General features: G+C 41.7%; 1 protein-coding gene across 1 annotated transcript in view; it reads left to right on the top strand.

Moving 5' to 3' along the window:
• CHPF (chondroitin polymerizing factor) overlaps positions 1-24,814 on the top strand; it is a 652,862-nt gene extending 628,048 nt beyond the window's left edge. Inside the window, exon 4 of the mRNA XM_044060576.1 lies at positions 21,758-24,814. Coding sequence (XP_043916511.1) covers positions 21,758-23,020 — 1,263 coding nt within the window. The 3' untranslated portion in view covers positions 23,021-24,814. The remainder of the gene's footprint in view (positions 1-21,757) is intronic.
• The last annotated feature ends 626 nt before the right edge of the window (positions 24,815-25,440 follow it).

Raw genomic sequence — 25,440 nt, 5'->3', positions numbered from 1 at the left:
CTTAAGCATCCTTTAGTTTTTTCCACATAAAAGGAGGAACATTGCAAACAACAAGTCAGATAGATCACATTTCTAGTACGACAGTTCACAAATAATTCTGGTCTAAATAATTTATCCATTGCTGGGTGAACAAAGTGATTCTCCATGTTAATGTGTCTGCATGCCTTGCACTGTTTGCATGGATATGTACCAATCCTAATGGTACCAAAAAAGGGGATCTTCTCAGGATATCTCTCCTTACATAGTAAACATTTCAAATTCAAATTATTCCTGAAACTAAACCATGATGCAGCTCCAACAAGCACTCTCAAGTTGTCATCAGTCAGTAATATCTTCTAATTTCCTCTAATAATTTTACACAAGTCCTTGATGTTATTGTATTTGAAGGGGACTCTTAGAGGCATATTAACTGATCTTTCACCTCCCATTCCTCCACTAGAAGGGATAGATTTAGGATTATACCAAGGTCATCCAATAGAGCTCCTCAACTCTTCATATCTGTGTCCTCCCAATCCCAATTCAGTTTTCTTATAGCCACGAGCCTCAAGACAAAAACGTAGTTTATCCATTTCTTCAGAAAAAAACAGTATCATTAGTGCATAGTCTCGAGGTACATAGCATTTTTCCTTTCACTAAATTGGGAAATGCGTGCTTGGGATGCATACTGTCCGTCACAAGCAGACCATTCCTCCAGCATGACTTCCTAAACAGACTTGTCCCTATCTCACCATCCCTTTTCATACATATCTGGACATCCAAAAAGTCTGTCACATCCATAGAAGTATGTAATGTGAACCTAAGGAACGTGGTACTTGTTTCAAGGTATTGCTTAAATGATAGTAAGGTTTCATGACTACCGTCCCATAGGACAAATGCATTGTCCATAAATCTCTTATCCAAGGCCAATTGGATTTAAATCTCAATAACTTGTTCAGTAAATACATCATAAGTGGTGACTGCAGACACTTTCCCTGTGTGCACTGTCCCCACCCCCATTATGATTTCTATATTTATATCCTATAAACCCTTTACTTGACATCTGGGTTTCAGAATTTAATCTATCCAAAGACTTCCTGAGATCTCTGTCGTAACCCCTTCTCAAGAACATATTATTCTTAAGTATGGAACTCTGACCCCTGCTGGCTTAAACATTGATTGCAATTGGAAATGTTTCATTTAAATATTTAATTGAAATGTTCAAGTGCATCTATTGAATGGTATTTAAGGTGTGGTTTGATGTAGTTGTTTTTACTCCTTGAAGGCTGCTGTAGCCGAAGTGCTAGAGTAGCTTTTCTACCGTAAGTACTCCTTTTCTTTAATTATATTATATGAGGCAAGTATTTGTGCATGCATGTGTGTAGATATATACATGTATATCTATCTAGATAAACACATATATGGGGTTTTATTAATTCTTCATAACTCAGAAAAAGTACTTCTGTTAAGTTTGGTAAGCTCTTGGGCATAACTGTTATTGGTATATCATTTTACATTTTGAAGTACTTGCTGAGTTACTTTTCATTTTTACTGTAAAGTTAGGCAGTTTGGATGTACTATGATATAAATTTCACTTCAGTAACGAACATGTAATGTTATTTTTGTATGCTGTTGATGGTATTAACTTGTGCTGCATTGTAATAGTCTTAACTATATATATATATCTAGTGAAATCTGTGGTGAGAAATGTATTTACTAACTGTATTACTTATATTTTGTGCTGCCAAGGGCCATTATATAAGACCTGTAATAAAATACTGATAACGTATTGGGGGATTTCCAGAAGTTTTCTGAACTTCTGCAGATGTTGTATTCAGTGATGCCCCATGTCATGTAAGGGAAGGGAGGTTACTGAACTACATATTGTTCATTAGGTTTGCAGTCATGCCTGATCAATGATGCATTTTTCAGGTCTTCATAGTAACAAAAACATCAGTATTAAAAGTAGCAAAAATAAACATACCAAAAGTGAAGAGTAATGGCAGTAATTCATATCTGCTTAGACTGTACACTGTTTACAACCACAGCAAGACCTGCCAGTCTCTGGCCTTCTTGAAATTGACCATGTGCTGAAGTTGCTATAGCAACAGATGTTTCACCTGTATGTAGATCAATACATCTGGTCACCCACTCCTAGCAAAGGTGTTTGGTGCATCTGAATGTATTAACTACAGAAGTTTAGTACTTGCTGTAAAAATGTGTTTTCAGTTGCATGGCATTTCCTCATTTTACCATAGGCATACATAACATTTATTTTTATTTTATTTTTTTTGCAAGATGGATACATTTACTACTTTATATCCAGAAATTAAGCATAATTTATTTCCTCTGTATTATTTTGTATCTTCAGTCTATTTATCACCCCCCCACACACACACACACACACACACACAGACACACACACACACACACACACACACACACACACACACACAAAAGCTCATCGTCCCCCCCTCTCTCTCAGAAGCAGTAAACTTTTAATGATATTACAAGTAAGGTTTAATAATATTTTGAGGTGAGGTCTGCATCTGCCTTGCCAAAGACATTTCAAATTAGTCATTCACTTCCACAATTCATTTCATAATAATTCAGTCCCCCCTCCAAAGTGAAACATTTTCACTAACATTCCAAGGAATATTCTAGGTGATTCTTTAAGTGGAAGTAATTATAATGTCATATTTTCATGTCTTTCAGCATGTCTTAATGGTGGTAACCACAAACACTGACACCCTTTTCATGACTTTGTGTTTTTGCAAACTACCGCTCTCCACTACACTTCCCTTTAATCCTGCTTCTCTTCAAGAGTGTAACTATACAACAGTATTCCTGAATAAGGACTTGAATCAGCTTTAAGGAGAGGTTTATGTAAACACATTGATTAGCACCATGTTAAATCAAGCACAAGCCTGAGCAGTCCTATCATAAATATCCATTAGGTAACCACATATTCATAAGTGCAACAAATGGTTCCTGCTTGCATGTATTTGTATATACTTGTATGGATCATCAAGTAGAACAGTTAGTGTGTAAGAGATAGCTGTACTGTCTGAGTATATTGAGAAAAACAAATTTTAATGTATATTTGTTTATCATTCCAATCATTGATGTTCTTCGTGTTTCACTGTTGCAGTCATTACATTTGGGTTATCTACTTGCAGTAGCCCTCTGTCGGCCTGATTTAACAAAGTCTTGGGTCCTGCATCGGTTGCTGTCCCTTCTTCCTTGACGTCAGGTCATTAGGGGTATAAAACATGCAGCCGATGCCATTACATCTGTCTTTCTTGCTGTGCAGTGCCCGAAGCAGACGCAGTTCGCAAGTGCCGGTCAGCTGACTCCTGAAATTTTCATTTTCGAGTTTCAGAACCGAAGTCTTCAACTAAAGCTAAGTACCCCATTGGGGAAACTTTTTCTTGCTCCTTACCGATGTCAGTAAAAGTTAATAATTGCATTTCTTGTGGAAAGCAAATACCTCACAAAGATTTTCATTTGTACTGTATTCCTTGCCTAGGCCCTGACAATGATGTACCTTGCTGTCGGTTTTGTGCCTTATTTAATTAACGCACTATCCGTCATTGGTATATTTTCACCTCTAAGTATTTTGGTTCTCGGTTCAGTTATCCTGAAATGTCATCGGTTAGCCATCCGACTACCAGTATTCCGAAAAAACGCAAAGATAAAGACAGAGACAGGCCGCCTAGGTCCAAAACTGCTGACGAGGCTTCTCCTAAGCCATTCACCAGTACTCAGTGAGGTGCTTTCGCAGCCCCTAATACCCACTACTTCTGATTCATAGGCCTCTACTGAGACCCATTCGGAGTCCGGTATGCTGCGAGATGCTTTAATTGTGGAACCTGTGGATGTCTCTACCTTGGATGGGTCTGGAGCTGCTGTGCAGGCACCGGTTTCTGAGGGTGTATTCAGGCCTACAGACTTGCATATTAAACTGACGCCTCCTTCTTCTTTAAGGCCTAAACCTCAAACCATGCCTAAAACCAACACCCAGGCCACACGCACAGGCCTCTATGCCTAAAAAACAAATGATAAGAATGGCTGAAGATTTTATAACTCTAATCAGGGGAAGCCAAAAATTGTCTCAATGACTTGCCTTTAAAACTTCCAAGCACTTCTCAACTGAATGTTCCTTTTTAGGTGGAAAGATTGGTCTGCAGGCCAAAAACTGGAAACCCATAACCCAGGCCCCCTCTAAGAGACCTAGGACTGAATTTGTTTATGAATCCTCTGATCAGGATTCTGAATTTTCTGTTTCTTCTGATGATCTGGATTTACCCTTATCCACTTATGAGGATTCTGATGCAGAGGACTCTATTCCCTTTGCTTCCCCTCCAGAGGATTTTTCTTCTGGTGAAACCTTGCACACTTTAAGGGAGCATTTTCACTGGGAAAGTCAGGATTTTTCCGATTCAAAAAAGAGGCTTAGGGATTTTTTACTCCTACCTCAGCATAGGCCTTTAGCTATACCTCCGGTACTAGACATTGTTGATGATGCCTTTTCGGAATCTAGTTTGGCCCCTGATTCTTTGCCTTCTACTCCCATAAAACCTGATAGATATTACAGGGTCCCTGATTCTCACAAGTTCCTTTTTAAAAATCCTACTGCAGATCCAGAGACTATTTCACAGGGACCCAAGGGCATTAATGCTTCTACTGCTAAAAATCCTACCCCTTCTGACAGACTCCAGGGCGCTGGATAGATGGGGTAAGAAGGTTTACACTTCTGCAACATTGGCCATTAGGGCCTTAAACAGTCAGTTTCATATGTTAAAGTATCAACAACATGTTATTGGATTGCTTAAACAGAAAATGATGTTGATTCCTGACTGTGCTGAAAATAAAGAATTACAGGATTTAATGCATTCTGCTGAACAGGTTGGAAAACGTACTTTGCAATGTGGATTTGATTCTTTAGAAGCCTCTTGCAGGGCTGCTGTCACTGGGTCTGTACTCAGAAGGCATGCTTGGCTTAAGGAGCAATCTTTGCCTAATCGTGTTAAAGCTAAACTGTTGGATGCTCCCTTAAATCAGGACCACCTGTTTGGCAACAAAGCTGAGGAAGTTCTTAAAAAGATGGAAGATAAAGCTAAATCTATGCAAACTGTGAAAGATTTTTTTACAAGTTCAGCCTCCAAGATTTAGTAGGCATTGGCCCTCTAAGAACTGGTCCTTTGCCGCCCCTTCCAGATCTTCCCAATCCAAACCCAGACACAGCAGAAACCCCAGGTTTCAGTCACAGGGTACGCACAAGACTAAGCAGTGGGGGGCTTCCGCATCCAAATCTGGGAGTAGTAAGACCCCCCCCAATGGAAAATTGTCTCAATGACTTGCCTTTAAAACTTCCAAGCACTTCTCAACTGAATGTTCCTTTTTAGGTGGAAAGATTGGTCTGCAGGCCAAAAACTGGAAACTCATAACCCAGGACAAATTGTCCCAAGGATACAGATTTCACTTCACCCCCAAATCAGTGGGCAGAGGCCCAAAAGCAAGTACTTTCTCTTAAACATGGGGGCTATTCAGTTGGTACCAGAAGAGGAAAAGGGACAAGGTTTCTATTCGAGACTTTTTCTGGTACCCAGAAAAGAAAATTCATGGGGTCCTATCCTGGATCTTTCTACTCTAAACACCTTTTTGGTGATTCCAAAATTCAAGATGCTGACTCTTCGCCATTTGCTTCCTATGCTAGGCAAGGATGCTTAGTTGGCAACATTACATTTAAAAGAAGCATACCTGCACATCCCTATCAAGGAATCTTGCAGAAGATACCTACTCTTCAAAGCAGGCTACACGCATTATCAGTTCTCTGCACTGCCCTTTGGCTTATCTACTGCGCCCAGGGTATTCACAAAGTGCCTAGCTCCAGTTATTGCATTTTGTAGACAAAGAAATATTCAAATATACCCATACCTGGACTATTGTCTAATTTAGGCAGAAAGCCAGGACATACTTTTGAATCATCTGGCCTTTGTACAAAGGGTGCTGACGTGTCTGGGGTACACCATAAACGAAAAAAAATCACACCTGGTACCCAGTCAACAAAGTATATTTCTGGGAGCAAGCTTGAATACAACTTCCCAGATGGCTTTCCTCACGCCAGAGAAACAGATTCATTTGACAACCTACTTCAAACAAGTGGCCACAAAAACCCTGCTATCTGCAAGGCAAATACTGCAAGCCTTGGGGTTCATGGCCTCCTGCATTCTTCTAATTCCATATGCAAGACTGCATATGAGGAAACTTCAGTGGTATCTAAAAAGCCTATGGTGTCAGCATTCTCAGGATCTAGAAGCAATGATTCCTATCATACCTTGCCTACGCTTAGAGTTCCTTTGGTGGGCAGAGGCCTGCCACCAAAACAAGGGATTATCATTCACATTACCCTGTGCCGCCCAAACCCTAACAACAGATGCATCAGACTATGCATGGGGGGCTCACCTGGCAGGGAAGTGCATTCAGGACAAATGGAACCCAAGTTAAATGCACCTGCATATCAATCAAAAAGAAATGCTAGCTGTACAGAATGCTCTGACAGCCTTCAAGGATCACATTCTTCCAGGACAACTAATGGTAGACAGACAACACCACTGTTATGTGGTACATAAACAAGCGGGGGGGGGGGGTATGCATTCTTACCCCCTCTGCAAACTAGCCATGGCATTGTGGAACACAGCCTTGAGCTACCAAGTGAATCTACAAGCTCAATTCCTGCCAGGAAAACTAAATACACTGGCAGACAGACTAAGCAGAAACCTCATGGACCCACACGAATGGAAACTGAAACCAAGGATTTTCAACATGTTGACAAGCAAATGGGGGAGCCCATATATAGACCTGTTTGCCTTCCCCCAGAACTGTCAATTGGACAAATTTTGCACAAGGATTTCCCACAAACAAGCTTATGCCTTTCCTCCTCTGCCTCTGCTCTCCAAAGTACTACTAAAGATCAAACAGGACAAGCCAAGGACTATTCTGATTGCACCAGACTGGCCACGCCAACACTGGTACCCCCTCTTGCACAGTGTGTCACGGTTGGCCCCATGGCACCTGCTTCAGACACCTTCCCTGTTGTGTCAGCAGGAGAACCAGATTCTGCACCCTCAGCTTCAAACAGTGAACCTAGCAGCCTGGCTAATTACCTAATCTCCCCTTTACCATCCCTTAGTAAACCAGTGATGGATATCATTTTAGAGGCAAGGAGACCTAGTACTAGAAAATCTTATGCTGCGAAGTGGAAAAGATTCTGTGTCTGGAACCAATCTCAAGGGATGAGCATAGCAGCACCCAATTTACCTCAAATTTTACAATACTTCACTGCGATGCTTCACAAGGGCTTGTCCTTTTCCGTCATCAAAATTCACGCCTCAGCCATTTTAGCTCATTATAACACAGATCCTCCCCTCTTCTCTCACCCACTGCTCAAGCAGTTCCTCAGAGGGGGCAAAAATTTAAGGCCACCAAAGAGAGCTCCAGCCTAGGACCTTAACTTTGTCTTGGAGAAACTCACACTTCCTCCTTTCGAGCCTGCTGCTACTGCAGATTTAAAATTTCTTTCTTGGAAAACAGCATTCCTTTTAGCAATCACTTCAGCAAGAAGGGTATCTGAATTACAGGCCCTTATGGCAGTGGAGCTTTTCATCATCTTTCATGCGGACAGGGTGTTCCTCAGAACCAATCTCTCCTTCATGCCCAAGGTGGTATCCAGTGTGGCTCTTAATCAGTCCATTCATTTGCCAACCTTCTTTCGTAATCCACAGAACAAAGGGGAATGGATACTGCACTCCTTAGATGTGCACAGACAAGTTAGATTCTACTTGGACAGGACTAAACCTCAAAGGAAATCTGAACAACTGCTGGTGGTATTTGCTGCAGGGAAAGAGGGGAAGGCTATTTCAAAGCAAACCATTTCTAAATGGAGAGCCCATTGCATTCATTTTTGCTATAAGCATCATGGAAAACCTGTCACACAGGGCATCAGACCCCACTCTACCAGGGCTGCATCTACCTCTACCACCTTTATCAGAGGTGTCCCTACCAGGGACATCCTAGAAGCTGCTACCTGGAGCTCTGTACATACTTTCACCAAGCATTATCATTTACCAATTTTCTCTAAGTCCAGAGCTGGCTTTGCCACTGCAGTCTTGCAGGGCCTTGTAGCTGGTCCTAATGCTACTTAAATTCCTTCTCCCAACCTTAGCTTTGGGAATATACAACATTTTATACCTACCTGACAACACCCCAATACTCTCTCAACTTCTAATCCCTTACAACAATCTCAACTCACTTCGCTCCTCTAGTAAACTCATGACAAAATCTATAAAGGCAAACAACACAGCAGGTGTTTCTTTATTCACTAACACAATAGGTAAAAGTTGGAATCTCCTACCTAGTGACATAACTCTGACCACATCCCTGCCACTTTTCAAACAAAAACTTAAACACTACTTCCAAAATCATTGGCTGTGTTCCTGCAATACACCTGACTAACCATTTTCTCTTACCCTGTCTCCCCTCCACTCTTTTCTTCTCTACCCTCCTCAGTTTTGTTTCTTTCACTGTTTTGAGATTAAGTATGTACTTTTTGTACAATTGTGTATATTTAATGAACTGCTTATAGTAAACGTGTTCCTTTTAAATTATCTTTCCTTTTTTGTAAGATCTGATCTTAGCTTTTAACTTAGAGTAGTAAATTTTATTATGTAATGTACTTAGTATATAGTGGAGCTTTTCTCCTCGGGCCTCTGCTGAAAATGGACATGTATCCAGCCAGACTAGCCCGGTCAACAAATGTAAAATAAATAAATAAAATAAAATATACCCAAATAATGACTGCAACAGTGAAACACGAATAACATAGTACAGTTGTGTACACTTACATTAATGCAGATGTTCGAGTGTATTCACTGTTGCAGTCCTGGATGTTCATCGTGTTACACTGCTGTCAGCCCCCTAACTTCTTTTGGCTATACCTCTACTTTCCTTTACTATGCTTAAAAGCGTTTTGGTGTATTTGCTTTTTTGTTGGAGGTATATCCTTGTATATTTATATATTTAATTGCTTCCCATTAGGGGGGCACCTGACATCTGGGGCAAGAAAAACTGATGTAATGGTGTTGGCTGCATGTTTTATACCCCTGACTACCTGACGTCACAGAAGAAGGGACAGCAACTGACGCAGGACCCACGACTTTGTTAATCAGGCCAACTGAGGGCTACTGCAAGCAGATAATCCAAATGTAATGACTGCAACAGTGAATACACTTGAACATTTACATTTATGGTAAGTGTACACCACTGTACTTTTTCCTCCTTTTTGACCCTGTACACCTTATAGGAGAAGGCATTCTCTTTATATCTGATGTCCTTCAAGGATGCATCTGCAGTCTTTACAAATGGGTTGTCCTGTCGTCAGGCAGCCCTTCGGTCGGCCGGATTCCAAAGTCTGGGTCTGGCTTTGGCTGGTGTCGCACTTCACCCGATGTCATTGCGGCAGTTATTCGGGTATAAAGGCATCAGCCAACGCCATTTTCCTCAGTCTTTCTTGCCGCGTGGCGCCCGAAGCAGAAGCTGTTCGCAAGTGCCGGTCGGTCAGATCCAGAGATTACTACTACCGAATACTACTAAGACTTCTATAAAGCTAAGTACCCGCTAGACTCTTTCTTGCCTCAGCCGATGTCAGAGAAAGTTAATAACTGTTTATCTTGTGGGAAACAAATACCTCATAAAGATTTCCACTCCTATTGCATACATTGTTTAGGCCCAGACCATGACGTAGCAGCTTGTCTAGCCTGTGCTTTTAACCGACGGACGCTTAGACGCCGCTCGGAGTTTGCTGAACAGATTTTCGGCTCCAATTTTGCCTACATTATGCCGTCGGATCCTCCGACTACGCAAATTACCAAAACAAAGAAAAGGACCGACATTCGCGGTCCACGGTTTCGCCGAAACCGCGGTTAAGCAAACCACGAGTGTCTCGGTTTCGCCGAAACCGAGCAAGCGTTCTTTCTTCAGCCGATATCATGCCTTCTACCGAGGCCTCTTCTAACCTGGTAGAAACGGCTTCTGAAATCCAACCTTCTGTTGTGGTTTCACAGGATTTATCAGACACCATTCCCCTGGATGTTTCAACCCCTGCACGTGGAGCTGCTAGGCCTCCTCCAGCTATGTCTATTAAGGCCTTTGCCAGGGCTAAAGCAGCCAAAGCATCAAAACCTGTGCCTGTCAAGCCCCCTTCTCACAGGCCCAGCACCAGCTCCCACATGCTTTCTTTGGCTGAGGATCTCATCTCTTTAATTCGTGGAGCCCAGCCTCATCCAGACAGGGCCTCTCTCCCTCCTCCAGAAAAGAGGCCTAGAGCAGAGCCCCCTGAGCCAGTATCCACAGATGATTCCTCTGATGACTCAGAACATACAGACCCTCCTGAGGCTTCTTATTCTCCTTACGAAGACTCTGATGCTGAGGAGTCCATCCCTCAGCCTCTCCTCCTGAGGAATTTTCCTTTGGGGAAACCTTGCATGCTATGAGGGAACAATTTCAGTGGCAGGGCCAAGATTTCTCAGACTCTAGAAAAGGCTTAGGACCTTTCTACATTTGCCACAGCATACGCCTTTAGCTATACCTCCAGTTCTTTCTGTTGTTGATGATGCATTTAATGATGCTTGCACTGCTCCTGATTCTTTACCTCCGGCTCCTGCTAAGCCCGATAGGTACTACAGGGTCCCGGACACTCATCACCACTTATATAAGGCTCCTTTTGCAGATCCAGAGACTATCTCCCAGGGTCCTAAAGCTGTAGCCGCTACTTCTTCTAAAAACCCCCTCCCCTCTGAAAGGGAATCCAGGTCCTTAGAGAGATGGGGTAAAAGTTTACACCTCTGCTACTTTGTCGGCTAGAGCTTTGAACTGCCAATTTCATATGATTCAATATCAAGAGTTTATGCTTGACCAGTTGACTAAAAGCTGTCCTCTGAAGAATCTTTAGATAAAAGTATGTTCAAGAAATGGTACATAACATACAGCAGGTTAGTAACCATTCTTTAAAATGTGGCTATGATGCACTGGAGGCTTCCTTTAGATCAGCCATGACTGGCACAGTTATCAGGAGGCATGCATGGTTGAAAGAACAGGCATTACCAGACCATGTCAAATCTAAGCTTTTGGATGCACCTATGGACAAGGTCAATTTATTTGGTTCCCCTGCACAGCAGGTACTAAAAAGATGGAAGAGAAAGCAAAATCTGTGCAAACAGTGAAAGATTTCTTACAAGTTCAACCTCCAAGGTTTAGCAGGATCTGGCCCTCCAAGAATTGGTCCTTTCCGGAATCCTCTAAGGCACAAAGAGGCAGGAATAGGCGCTCTAGAGGCAGAAACCAATCCAGGGGTGCCTACAGGGGTCGCCAGTGGCAGGGTAACAACCAACGAGGCACGGATACAGCCACCACCACTACAACAACTCAAATCACAGTGACTTGGCGGTGGCACCGCCTACCAGGGAACAACTAGAAGCACCCTTAGGCGGAAAGCTAACCTTATTCTCAAGAAACTGGCACTGCATTACAAGAGAAAAATGGATTTTGCAAACTATAGACCAAGGTTACAGGTTCCATTTCCATACTCTACCAGAAAAGAGAGGAATGCCAAACCTTCCACCTACTCAAAGGACAGAAGCTCTAAAGCAAATATCTCAATTATTAAGAATGAGAGCTGTGGAAAAGGTACCATCTATGGAGCAAGGAAAGGGATTTTACTCCAGACTCTTCCTGGTACCAAGAAAAGAAAACAAATGGAGGCCTATTCTAGACCTGTCCGCTTTAAACACATTCCTCATTGTTCCAAAATTCAAAATGCTGACCCTACAGCAGCTTCTTCCCATGCTGGGCAAGGAGTCTTGGCTGGTAACTCTAGATCTCAAGGAGGCATACCTGCACGTCCCCATAAGACCAATTTGCAGAAGATACCTCAGATTTCTTGCAGGATCAGAGCATTATCAATTCTCAGCATTGCCCTTTGGCTTATCTACTGCGCCCAGAGTGTTCACGAAATGCCTGGCATCAGTAATCGCTCATTGCAGACTTCAGGGGATTCAAATCTATCCCTACCTGGATGACTGCCTGATACAAGCGGACAACAAAAACAAACTAACAGAAGACTTACAAAGAGTCATCTACCTGCTGCAAGCCCTGGGATACACAGTCAATACAAAAAAGTCAAGGCTGATTCCATCCCAAAGAATAACCTTTCTGGGTGCAGAACTGGACACATCAAAACAAATGGCATTCCTAACTGCAGAAAAGAAAGAGCAACTTCCTCTCTACTTCTTGGCATTAACAAAGCAGAACCATCTAACTGCAAGAAAAGTGCTGCAAGCTCTAGGCTTCATGGCATCCTGCATAATACTGGTCCCTCATGCCAGGCTGCATATGAGAAAGCTACAGTGGTACCTAAAGAATTTGTGGTCCCAGCACAAGCACAGCCTAGAAACCAAAATTCCAATGATCCCATGCCTGAAACAGGAGTTCCTATGGTGGGCTCAGGCCTGCCAATCAAACACAGGATTGCCCTTCTGCAAAAGCCAACCAAGACAAACCATCACGACAGATGCCTCAGACCTCGGATGGGGGGCACACATGCTGGACAAGTGCATTCAAGGCCTATGGACTCAAGACCAGCTGCATCTGCACATAAATCTAAAAGAAATGATGGCAGTAAAATTGGCAATCCAGGCATTCAGACCTTTTCTCCAAGAAGGCCAGTTGATAAGGACAGACAACACCACAGTTATGTGGTACATCAACAAACAGGGAGGCACACACTCATACCCTCTATGCCGGCTGGTACTGGACCTATGGGATGTGGCTCTGAGCTACAACATTCAGTTACAGGCAATTTATGTACCAGGGAAGGAAAACATTCTAGCAGACATATTATGCAGAACTACAACAGATGCCCACGAACGGATGCTGCATCCGGACATCTTCAAAACCATCACAAGAAAATGGGGATTACCACAAATAGACTTGTTTACATCCCCTTTCAATCACCAGTTGAAGAAATTCTGCACAAGGACATACCACCCACTTGCTTGGAAGGTGGACTCCCTCTCTTTCAGTTGGAAAAGCCTGACAGCATACGCATTCCCACCACTTCCTTTGATGCACAGGGTGCTTCTGAAAATCAAAGAGGAACGTCCGAGGATCATTCTGATAGCCCCAAACTGGCCAAGACAACATTGGTATCCACTGCTGAGGAGCATGTCCCGGGAACAAATATGGACACTGCCCCTGATCCCATTACTGCTAACACAGAACAACTACAACATCCTGCATCCAAACCTAAAAACTCTGCAGCTAACTGCCTGGAACATTACATAACAACAATTAACCCAAATTTATCCCAAAGGGTTAAAGACATAATCCTGGAGGCTCGTAGACCTTCAACAAGAAAGAATTATGCAGCAAAATGGAAAAGATATCTCATCTGGAGTACTGCAAAGGGCAAGATGTGACACTGGTGAACATAGCCAACATCCTGGAGTACTTGGCGGAGCTCTACCATACAGGCCTGTCCTATTCTTCCATCAAGATACATTCATCAGCTATTTCAGCAGAATACAGCTTGGATCCTCCTGTCTTCTCGCATCCTCTGCTCAGACAGTTTCTGAGAGGAATTAAAAATGTAAAACCTCCCAGGAAACCTCCATTGCCAGCATGGGACTTGAACTTTGTGCTAGAAAAACTGACTCTTCCTCCTTTCGAACCAGCAGCAACAGCAGAATTATAATACTTATCCTGGAAGACTGCTTTCCTGCTGGCAATAACTTCAGCAAGAAGGGTCTCTGAACTACAGGCATTAATGGCAGTGCAACCCTTCCTGATCTTCCATCAAGATAGAGTGTCCATGAGAACAAATCCTACATTTATGCCTAAGGTGGTATCCAGAGTCTCTTTAAATCAGGCTATCCACCTTCCTACATTGTTCCTCAACCCACAGAACAGGGAGAAAGGCTCTTGCATACCTTGGATGTACACAGACAATTACGCTACTACCTGGACAGGACAAAAAACAATAGAAAAACTGACCAGCTTCTGGTAGCATATGCAACAGGAAAGGAAGGAAACCAATTTCTAAACAGACAATCTCCAAATGGATAGGAAATTGCATTAGATTTTGTTACTCCTACCATGGAAAGAAAACTCCAGAGAACATCAGGCCTCACTCCACAAGGGCTACAGCCACTACCACAGCTTTCTTACGAGGAGTGGCTACCAAGGACATTATAGAGGCTGCTACTTGGACCTCCGTGCATGCATTTGCCAAGCATTATAACTTACCTCTATACTCTAGATCCCGTGCTAGTTTTGCCACTGCTGTTTTGCAAGGGATCCTAACTACACCATAATCTCTTCTCATTTCCTCCTCCCCTAGTTTAGCTATGGTATTCTACCCATTTGTAAAGACTGCAGATGTATCCTTGAAGGACATAGTACAGTTTTGTACCTACCATAAATGTAGATGTCCGAGAGGAATGCATCTGCAGTCAGGATTACCCACCCTCCTTCCCTCTGAGGTACTCCTAGGGTATTTGCCAATCTTCAGCTAGCTTGGGGGGGATCTATTATGGTGTATTTGTTTGTATATATGTACATACATGCTTATTTTGTGTGTTTGCTCTCTACTATTTGGAAACTTTGGCATTTATCCAAATTTAGCCATCCAAGAGGGCACCTGGCATCTGGGGCAAGAAACACTGAGGAAAATGGCGTCGGCTGATGCCTTTATACCCGAATAACTGCCGCAATGACGTCGGGTGAAGTGCAACACCAGCCAAGCCAGACCCAGACTTTGGAATCCAATCAAGGGCTGCCTGACGACAGGACAACCCATTTGTAAAGACTGCAGATGCATTCCTCTCGGACATCTACATTTATGGTAGGTACAAAACTGTACTTTCTATATGGTTTATGCTATAAGATACATTTTTTTTTGGAGTTTTTTTCTTCTTAGAATGTACTGTTTGTATTAACTTTCTAAGCACACTTATTAAATTATCACTTAAGACATAGGCACATTAATAGAAAAGAAAACTAAATATATTAAACATGTTTTTCTGTTTACATACATTACACGTTACATATGTGTTCTTTCTTTCTTTGTAACAACTGTTGTTTAGTCCAACATTACATAAATTGCTCTGTTCCTGTCTTCCCTTAAACCTCACCCCTCTTCCTTCTGAATATTGTTCTGTATGTATTCTTCTCACAAATTCAGTTTATTTCTATATAATTTGCTCCTTCCTTTTTCTAAAGATCCCTATTCCAGTTTGTAGCTATTTTGCAGTATTCAGTACTTTAAATACAGTTGGTTTAGAGTTTGATTTCCATATCTTGACTTATTCTTGAAGGTAAATTACTAAATTAAGTCTTTCAAGAACTGCCACATAAGTAAGAGACATAGTAAGCACATTTCTATCTCGTATGTTCACCATTCAACCGTGCACCTGTGAGTATAATCTCCAAGGTGTCCAGGCAAGCTGTAAAACTAGGTAAATCAATCATAATCTGTTACTTTTTATATGAATATCTCTAAAACATCAAATTGTTTGGTTATATTTCAAGATAATTGTCATTGGTTAACATGTAAGCCATTTTCAGCATATTACTGTACAGTGTATTAATAGGTTCATAGGTTGGTACTAGGCTATGAGCCCTAGGGCCTATACAAGCCTAGCCATAACAATTCCCTGGCTATTTCTTCCCACATTATTTACTTTCCAGGACCCCTGTCTAGCAGGGCGACTGATGTGATCCCTGGGGTGAATTTCCTTTCTCCCATCCAATCGTCAAGGTTCCTCTTGAAGAGGTCCAAAGAGGCACTCTGCTTGACATGTATGGGCAATCTATTCCAGAGTCTGGGGAGTCTCTGGGTCAGGAACCTATCCCTCCAGCATGTTTTGTTTATTGTGATGACAAGGTTTAGATCCCTGGAGCGTGTAGCTCTGAGGGATTGGGATTTCTTTAAGTGTAGCATGTCCAACAGCTCTGGGTTTGACATGGCCTTGTATGTTAAGCAGAGATCGCCTCTGAGTAGGCGATATGCGACAGAGTATCGCTGGAGTTTTTAAGGCGGTCAGCGAGGGCATCTGCTTTAGGCCTGTGATTCTTTTAGTGAGGTATTTCTGAGGCCTTTCCAGTTGTTGCAGATGTCTTGAGAGGTACATACCAAATGGGCGTTGTATTCTATAATGGGTCTAATGAGGGATGAGTACAGTGGGACAATGACCTCCTTTTTCTGGATGAAAAGCCCTTCATGATGAGGTGTGCCACATAGAAGGATTTCCTGACTGTTGTGGCGATGTGGTTATCGAAGGTGAGACCACTGTCCACCTGTGTCCCTAAGTCTCTTATCACACTTTCTGTGTTTAGTGTACTGCCACCTATATGGTAATTCATGGATACATGTTTTTCCCAAAGGGATAACAATACATTTCTTGGCATTGAGCTTGAGCCCATGGCTCTGGCACCAAGCATCTGTTTCTGTAAGGCCCTTTTGTAGAGTATCCACATCATTTGGGGATTCAATAATGGCTCCCAGTTTGCAGTCATCTGCAAACTTTGTTAGCCAGAGTCCCTTAGTGTTGACCTGTACTTCAGAGAAGTAGATGCCAAACAAGAGCGGCCCCAGGACTAAACCCTGAGGTACTCCACTTGTCACTTGTCTGGAGCTGGATTTGGAGTCGGCTACTTTTACAGTGTGGGTTCTATCAGTAAGCCATTTAGCAACCCATTGGGTGACATAGGGATTAATGCCCAACTTAGTAAGTTTATCTATGATTCCAGAGTGGGGGATGGTGTCAAAGGCCTTGGCAAGGTCTAGATAGGCTGTGTGGACCACCTTATCCTTGTCCAAGGCTCTGGAGACTGATTCAAAGAAGTCAATCAGGTTCAGGAGACAAGATCGACCCTTCACAAACCCAAACTGGGTGGGGTCCAGTGTTTGAAGGTTGCCAGTGTCTTTGTTTATAAGTTCCATGATAATACGCTCCATGGCCTTGCAGATAAGGCTTGTCAGACTGATGGGACGGTAGTTTCCGGGATCCAAGGTGGATCCCCTTGTGGATTGGGATAACTGTAGCTCTGCGCCACTCAGTGGGCACGAAACCTGAGGTGAGGCTATGATTAAACATGACACTTAGGTGAGGTGCCAGTTCATATTGTAGTTCATGTAGTACACAGCCCAGGATGTCATCTGGTCCCATGGATGCTGTATTCTTGGCTTTAGTGAGTGCTTTGTACCTGCGTGGCCGTTATTACTGGAATTTGGCAATCTTCCGATATTGAGATGGGCCATCTAGGGGTGAGAGGGGGGTGAAGTTGGCACTGAATCGATCTGCCAGGATATTGGCAATATCCTTCGGATCAGTATATTTAATGCCATTCTATTTTAGCTCAGAGCAGATCTGAGCATTGCCATTTAGATTCTTGACATAGTTATAGAATGCTTTGTGGTTGTCTTTGGAATCTTTGGCAATTTTATTTTCGTAACTAGCTTTGGAGGATTTTATGAGGCATCTCAGTTTCTTACTGAGGCTAGTAAGGGAGTTTTTTGCATCCTGGTATTTTCCTCTTTTCTGCAAAAGTTTCTTCCTTTTGTTGTAAAGTTTGTTTATAGCAGGGGACCACCAGATTGGCTTCCTTTTTTTGGATGAGAGCATTTTGGTTCTATTTGGGATGGCACGATTCATGCATAAGTGGATGTGCTCGTACAGTGCCTTAGGATTCAGCAGTTGAACTTTCAGTTCCCATCTGCATGGGTGTCATGAAGTTTGTCACTTCTGAGTTGAGTAGCATGAAGTTGGCTTTGGAGAAGTTTTTTATGGTGGTTTCTTTACTGGGGGGTGGGGGTGGGATGTGGATGTTAAGGGTGATTAGCTTATGGTCAGACCTGACTAACGAGGGGGTGACCATAGGTATGGAGAATTGATTTCCCATGTTGGTAATGACCAGGTCTAGGATATTGGAGCCCCTGGTGAGACTATGGATTAGTTGATCCAGGGCATTGGAATTTATGAATTCCAAGAACCGTTATAAAGGTGTTGGGACATGAGTAGTTTTCCCAGTTAATGGCAGGGTAGTTAAAATCACCCAGTATTAGGGTGTTTGGTTCTATCTTAATATTTTCCAGTATGTTTAGAAAGGTGTAGTGAGAATCTTGGGGTATGGTGGGGGATCTGTAGCAAGCTACAATTTGGATTGCAGTCTTACCTAGTGTTAGTTGCACTTGGAGAATTTCAGACACATTGTGTTGGCCAACTAGCCTGGTGGTGTGAATATCCTTGGTGAATACTGACACTCCTCCACCTTTAGTGTTTCAGTCCTGGTTTGGTGGCCGAAAAGTGTGGTAAGAGTTGTAGCCTGGTATTGCAGGGGTGCTCTCTGGAGCCTTGAACCAGGTCTCAGTTACTGCACAGATATCTATGTTCTCCATTTTTAGGAGTGCCTCAAGACAGTGCATTTTGAGGTTTAGACTTCTAGCATTGAGTAGCATTACCTTCAGATTTTGCATGCTTGTACCTGTTACGGTGGTGGTTTTGTCCTTTGAAGTTTGCCTAAAAAAGGCACTATAGAGGTGGCAAGAGCCTTAGCCAGTAACCTGAAAACTAGGGGCGACAGGTGCAGACCATCTCTGGCAAAGCATCGTGGTCTGTCAATCATGTCATCCCAGGCAGACAGATACTGGATCCCCTTTGAATGACACCATAAGCTTAGCCAATTGTTGAAGTCAATCATTTTATCCTTATATTGTGGTATCGTTCTGGGCGAAGGCAGGATGCTACTCAGGGCTAGGGTCATACCTGCCTGGGCCACATGATCTGAGAGCTCTTCCATGTCTCTTTTCATGTAGTCCAGGGAGGTACGTCTCAAGTCATTCACTCCAACATGGACAATGACAGAGTCATATTTGTACTTGTTGTGGAGTGACTTGAGTGCATGCATTATGTGGCGAATCCTGGCACCCGACAGGCAGCTGACTGTAATTTTCTCCTTATTCAACCTGGTGAGAGGGACATCAGTGTGCCGGACTATTGAGTCACCTATGACTAAAGTGTTAGGTACATTGTCTTGCCTTAGGGGCTGTTGCTGGGTGGCACACTGGTGTGAACTATGTGACACATTGGTTGTGATTGGTGTTTGTTTGCGTTTCAGCTTCAGAGGTCTTTGTTGCTTGGGCAGGTTACAGTTAAGGGCCTCTGCATATGTGGATTTAGTGTTGCTATATGTGGGTGTTGGTGGTGCGGGTTTAGAAGGGCTATGTGTTGCTTGAGGTGTAGTGTGGGTGTTAACCTTCTCCTCTTGACTATTTAGCACAATCTTGGGTGGAGAGAGCTTTGCTTCCATTTTGGCTATGTAAGTGCATCTCTCGCAGGTTGTAGTGTTGGGTGGTGGGAGGAGAGGGTTGTCTGTGTACATGAGGCAATTGCTGCATTGCCCCAGTATGCCCAGATTCACCAGGTGGACAGGAGAAATCACCGGAAGCTGACCCTTGGACATGCCTGGTTTGTGGCTTTTTTTTTTCTTTGTAAAGTATAGGAGCTGTTTCCTTAGCAAGGTACTTTGCAATTATAGGCTGTTTAGTGCCTACTATTAATTTCTCCTTGTTAACAAGGAGAGTTCAGTGTTTGTATGAGTTTAAGGCTTCCTAGTGCTTTCCAGCAGGTATTAGAGAAAGTGCTAGTCACAGGGATGCTTAAAGGTAAGATTGAAAAGAATGCGCTCTGCAGTGTGCACTAGAGAAGTTAGATGTGAAAGTAGGTAACTTGAGTTTTACCTGTTTAAAAAGTTAAGGTTTAGTGGAGAGTTACTATTTTTAAAACAGCAAGATGGATTGAAAGGGGTGGTCACTTTTGTATTTTGGTACTATGAAATACTGTAGGATGGCCAATAAATTTAAATAATTGAAGGGGTGAGATTTCAAAAATGATGATTTTGTGATTACTCACATAAGCCAGTGAAAGTAGAGAGAAGTGAGATATATGGTCAGATTAACATAAGAGGCGGGCAACTAGAAAGACAGAAGAGAGAGCTGTGGTCTCTTTTGAAGTTTTAATATGCTGTTAAAACAGAATGCAAGCAAAACACAAGGTAAAGAAAACAAACTACAGTATTCAAAATATAGAAAGGCAATACAGTAATACAAAAAATAAAAGCAAACTAACCTTTCCTTCACAGCAAAGTGTAGCAGAGTCTGGATGAGCCTTTCTGGTAAAGTAATAATGTAGCAGAATGACTTACCTCCGTTTTGAAGTTCTGGGGTTCACTAATATTGTGGTATTATTTTCTTTCTCTCTCACTCTGTTCTAAGTCCCCTAACTTCTGTAATAGCTATATATTTTGTTTTACTAAAAACCCTGTTTAATCTTCCTCTTCTTTAACTCATCCATCCAGTTCATCTTACACATTTTCCATATTTTTATACTTGTGTTCTGCTGAGATATTATATTGTTGTTAATTTTGTGTTTTTTTTTTTTTGCTGTATGTTTTCCATCCATCATCAGGCTTTATTGTGCTGGAGAACCACATTTTTTTTTGCAAAAGTACCCACACCTTTTGAAGTTCTGGATTGGATAAGCTTTTCTAAGGGTGACTGCACCACTTGGATGGGTGACAGTATTTAGAAGTAAACAATTGCTTCACCTTCTTAAACTCCCTTAATGTAGATCTTTTGGTTAGATATATTTTCATTCAGGTGTGGGTCCATTCTTAGTGCCAGTTTATAGTCTAGTGCTTTTGGACCCAACTTTGTGGGAAAGGCTACTACATTTTATAAGGAGGTCAGAATTTCTCCAAGACAGTGTTCTGGACTGTTTATCCTTTACAGGCCCTAACTCTGTTGCTGGTGAGTAATTTGGGCACCTGCACTACCTTAGGAGTACCTTATCCTCTCCACATAGTGTGTGCATCCCCCTCCCCACATACACACATGCCACTTGATAGCTACACTCTTTGGCATGGGATCTCCATGACCAGTCAAAACATGCAAGCCTCTGTTTGCACAGGAGCAGTCAGCTTACTGAGACCACATTCTCCCTTCCCCCCATATGTATAAGATGGCATAAGCTGCTCACTGCAGTTCCAACACCAGACCTACCTGCTAGTCTCTGATCATCTTGGCCATAGTCAAAGCTTTATCCTTGTACATCACAGAGCTGGGAGGTGAGAATGCTGAATTAACCAAAATATGTTCAGGTTCGTAATTCATTATTAAGCTGTTACAGCTAACGTTTCTTAAGTAAATAAATCAGGCTGGTTTTCTTTTCTGAAAATGTCTCCTGCCATCATGTGCATAATAATGCATAGATATAATTCTGTGTAGCAAACAGATATTCTGACATTGCAGTCCACTCCATATCCAGAAACATGACAGCAGTTTTAATCTTGACAAATTAGAGCTAGTACACAAAAAATGTTGAGACACCATAGACTTAACATGTAGGATAAGTAACGGTGTAAATCTGTTGCCTTATAATCCATTTTTGCAGGGACAGCATGAGCTAAGAGTTTGATTCCTCTCTAGCAGAGTATAAAAAGTCTGTTTCATACTCCTTTGTTTATACAGGTTTCAAGCTTTCATACTGGATGCATTTTTTTTTATTGAAATTAGTCAATTGATGCTTAGAGTTGAAAAAAAAAAAGTTAAAGAATTAGGTGTTGTCTGTGCAAACACTTTTTTTACCTTTTTTTTTCTCTCCCGTAGATGGAAATCAAGAATATTAGTGGACTGTCCATTGACCAAGAGCAAACTGTGGTTTGGCCCATTGGAGTTAATCCTCCTTTCCAGCCCAAGACTAGATTTGAAGTCCTGCGCTGGGACTATTTTACAGAAGATCAGATCTCTTCATGCATTGATGGATCACCCAAGTGTGATTTGCTTGGCATTGACAAAGCAGACGTTGTGGATATTATAGAAACAGCAATGGAAGAACTGAACAAGAAGTATCAACCTGCACTACATTTAAAGAAACAACAACTTATCAATGGCTACAGACGTTTTGATCCAGCACGCGGCATGGAGTACACACTAGATCTTCAGCTTGAAGTGGTTACTCAGAAAGGACACACTCGATCAGTCAATAAAAGAGTTCACCTGTTGCGTCCTTTAAGCAATGTTGAAATAATACCCATGCCTTATGTAACAGAAGCTACTAGAGTCCATATTATTCTTCCCCTCACAGCTGCTGATAGAGACCATGTTGATCATTTTCTTGATGTGTATGCTGCCAATGCTTTCGATACTAATGAAAATGCTGTTTTGACGTTCTTATTTATTTATGACCCATTTGAAGCTCAGCAAGTGAACCAGAATGACATTTTCAGTCATGTCAAGGCAAAGATCACAGAGTTTGAACGGAAATATCCTGAAACCAAGATTCCATGGATCAGTGTGAAGACAGAGGCACCATCCCAGATTAAAGTTATGGATATAATTTCTAAGAAACATCCAGTGGATACTCTATTCTTTGTGGCTGGAGCAAGCAGTGAAGTAAACACAGAGTTTTTAAATCGTTGTAGGATGAACACCATCAACAACTGGCAAGTCTACTTTCCTATCCATTTCCAGGAGTATAACCCTAGTGTTGCATACCACAGCCAACAGCCACCATCAACTATTGACTTGGTTAAAGATGCTGGCCATTTTGACAGAGATGTGTTTGATGAAGCTTGTTTTTATAATTCTGACTACATGGCAGCAAGAACTAAAATGGCAGCTGATGTGCAAGAGAATGAAGAGATATTGGAAACACTTGACATTTATGATATGTTTATCAAGTACTCTAACCTTCATGTCTTCCGGGCAGTCGAGCCAGCTTTATTACAGAAGTATCGACACAAGGTTTGTAACCCACGGCTTAGTGAAGAAATATATCACAGATGTGTTCAGAGCAACCTTGAAGGACTTGGGTCCCGATCCCAACTAGCAATGCTGTTGTTTGAGCAGGAGCAGGGCAACAGCACTTGATGCCCTGCTTAAAAATGGAAAGGAAGTCTAAGATGTGTGCATTAATAACTTAGTTAAAAATTTGTTTTTTCCTTGAGTAAATCTTAAAATAATCTTGTGTATAAGTAAGGAATATTTTAATGTCCTTATTATATCCAAGAAAAGAGTACACAAGTTCAGCGCATCAGGCAGATATTGGTACGTTTAGGCATTAAATGGATTTGTTTGGTATTTCTAAGAATGTGAAATATGTTTGTGATTCTTAATATTGGCAAGGGCTTAAGAGGTACTAAAAATGTGGTTAATTGGTAATATCTCTGTAGCTTTTATATTAAAAGTAGGAGCTGTTACTTAGTGACACATTTCATAGCTCATTATGGAGGAAAAAAGTTGAGAAAGCGTAATCCCACCATATTGAGAGATGGTCAGCTGTCTGATTTTATTTTTTCACTCCAAGTGCAAACCCTTAATCACTAGCACTTGCAATGATCTTTGTGCATGTTTTTTTGAGTGTAGTAACCCAAAATGGTTGGGATGCGTTGCTCAGGGACCTGAAGACAGCCACAATGGGAGTGCATCTTTTTAAAGAGAATGCATCTTGTTCCATCCTGCTGAAAGGGTGGTAGTAAGTTAACAGAAAATGGTGGGATCACTTTCAAACAAAGAAGTATCCAAAGGAACTTCATGCTTGGAATCCATGGAGTGTTACGGAGAAGTACTTCTATACATTCCACAATGTGACCAAAATTTTTATATTTTTTTAAAGCAAAACCTGGGGTTGGGGATTTGAATTTTATAACAAGTATGTACAGTGTTTTTCATGCTATATAAGTATATTTCTATTTAATTCATAAAGGTTTGAGGCTTATGTATGATGGCCTTTTGTTTCTTAACCATGTCTTAGTCTCCAGAGAGGTATTCAGTTGTATTATGCAGTATCCTTCAGAAGTCTACATTGCTTATTGCAGAGAAAAATAACACTGAAAAGCTTCTCCCAAGCCCGTGAAAAGACAGCCACTGGGTTTAATCTCACAGTTAAAAGAGCACTTAATTGTCCTTAAAGTTCTTTGCTCTTGAGAAAGAATTGCAGTCGGCCATTGCACATCCTGCAGGTCATCTGGATAATACCATTGTCTTGCTTTGTTGTGAAATGCAGCCACTAACTGGCTGTGCAGCCTTCTTGGTGTTCAAGAAATACAATTTGAGTTGGCCTGACTTGGAAGGTCTGCAGATTTAAGTCAAAAATGGGACACGGGGTAAATAGGGTTGACGACATGGTTAAAGAACACTTGTCTTGTACATTACTGATATTAACCAAAGGTACTTTGTACTTTTAAAACTACAGAGCTGACACAGAGGGTGTTATTCCCTTACAGCACATTCATTTCCCTGTCGAGTTTTACGCAAGGAAAAAAAAGTCAAGAAAGTTTTTTTTATTTTGTTTAGAGAGAAGTATAGCAGGCACACTTTCTGGACAAGACTATTTGTGGGGGAGATCTGCATATAAAATGGAAAAAGAAGTTGATGGAGGTTTTGACTGTGACCACAGAACTAGAACTGCTGCTCGTAGCTGGTTTTGGATTGCTCAGCATCAGTCCAAGTGACTACTGTAAACTGCCATGAAGGTTATGGAGGACAAGGATGTTGTGTGATGAGACATAAATTTGATCAGAATTCATTGGTGCAATACTTTAAAAAAAAAAAAAAAAAATTAAATGCTGGAAGTCACAAAAACAAAACAGATCATGGTGGCAATCAAAGACACTTGTTTTCATTTTGCTGTCCTTACAATAAAAAGAGTTTATGTAACAAAAACTCATTTGTTTGCTAAGGTGTATGGGAGGGTTTCAACACCTAGTTTGCATTTGATTGATTGTGCTGTTTTTGACACTGAAGTCACATTGCATTCTGAAACTTCTTTGAGCCTACTTCATGTACTTAATGTGTTTCCCTGGTTGACCCAGTCAGTCTGAGAAGAAGTCATTCCTTCCAGTTAGCTTACACGGCTTATTCTCAGAAAATATACAGTACTCTGATGCTCTCAGCTTTATGGCAAACCAAATGTTTCATTTTGGGGCATTAATACATCCTTTTTCATAGTTGATTTTTTTGCACCACATTCATTTCAGTTTAGTTTTTGTTGTAAATTGTACTCTTATCTGGGAATAGCCTCAATTTCTTCAGCTCTCCATATGTGAGAGATCAGAAGATGCTGTTCTTTAAGTGGTTGTGCATTTGAGTGAATGTAATTTAAAGCTACGAGTATTTGGAATGCACTAATGAATCCAATTACTATATTCTAAAAGGATGATGTATTTTGACACACTTTGTTTTGACTCTGAAAAACTGTTGCATAGTCTATGATGATGGTGCCAGTTTTCAAGGCAGGCAGTAGTATGAATATAAATTTATATTCTCGTTTGATAACCAGGTAAGTGCAC

The sequence above is a fragment of the Protopterus annectens genome, chromosome 2.part0, assembly GCF_019279795.1.
Source record: "Protopterus annectens isolate FY-2018-M chromosome 2.part0, PAN1.0, whole genome shotgun sequence".
NCBI classification, from domain to species: domain Eukaryota; kingdom Metazoa; phylum Chordata; order Ceratodontiformes; family Protopteridae; genus Protopterus; species Protopterus annectens.
This window is presented reverse-complemented; position numbering and strand designations above follow the sequence as displayed.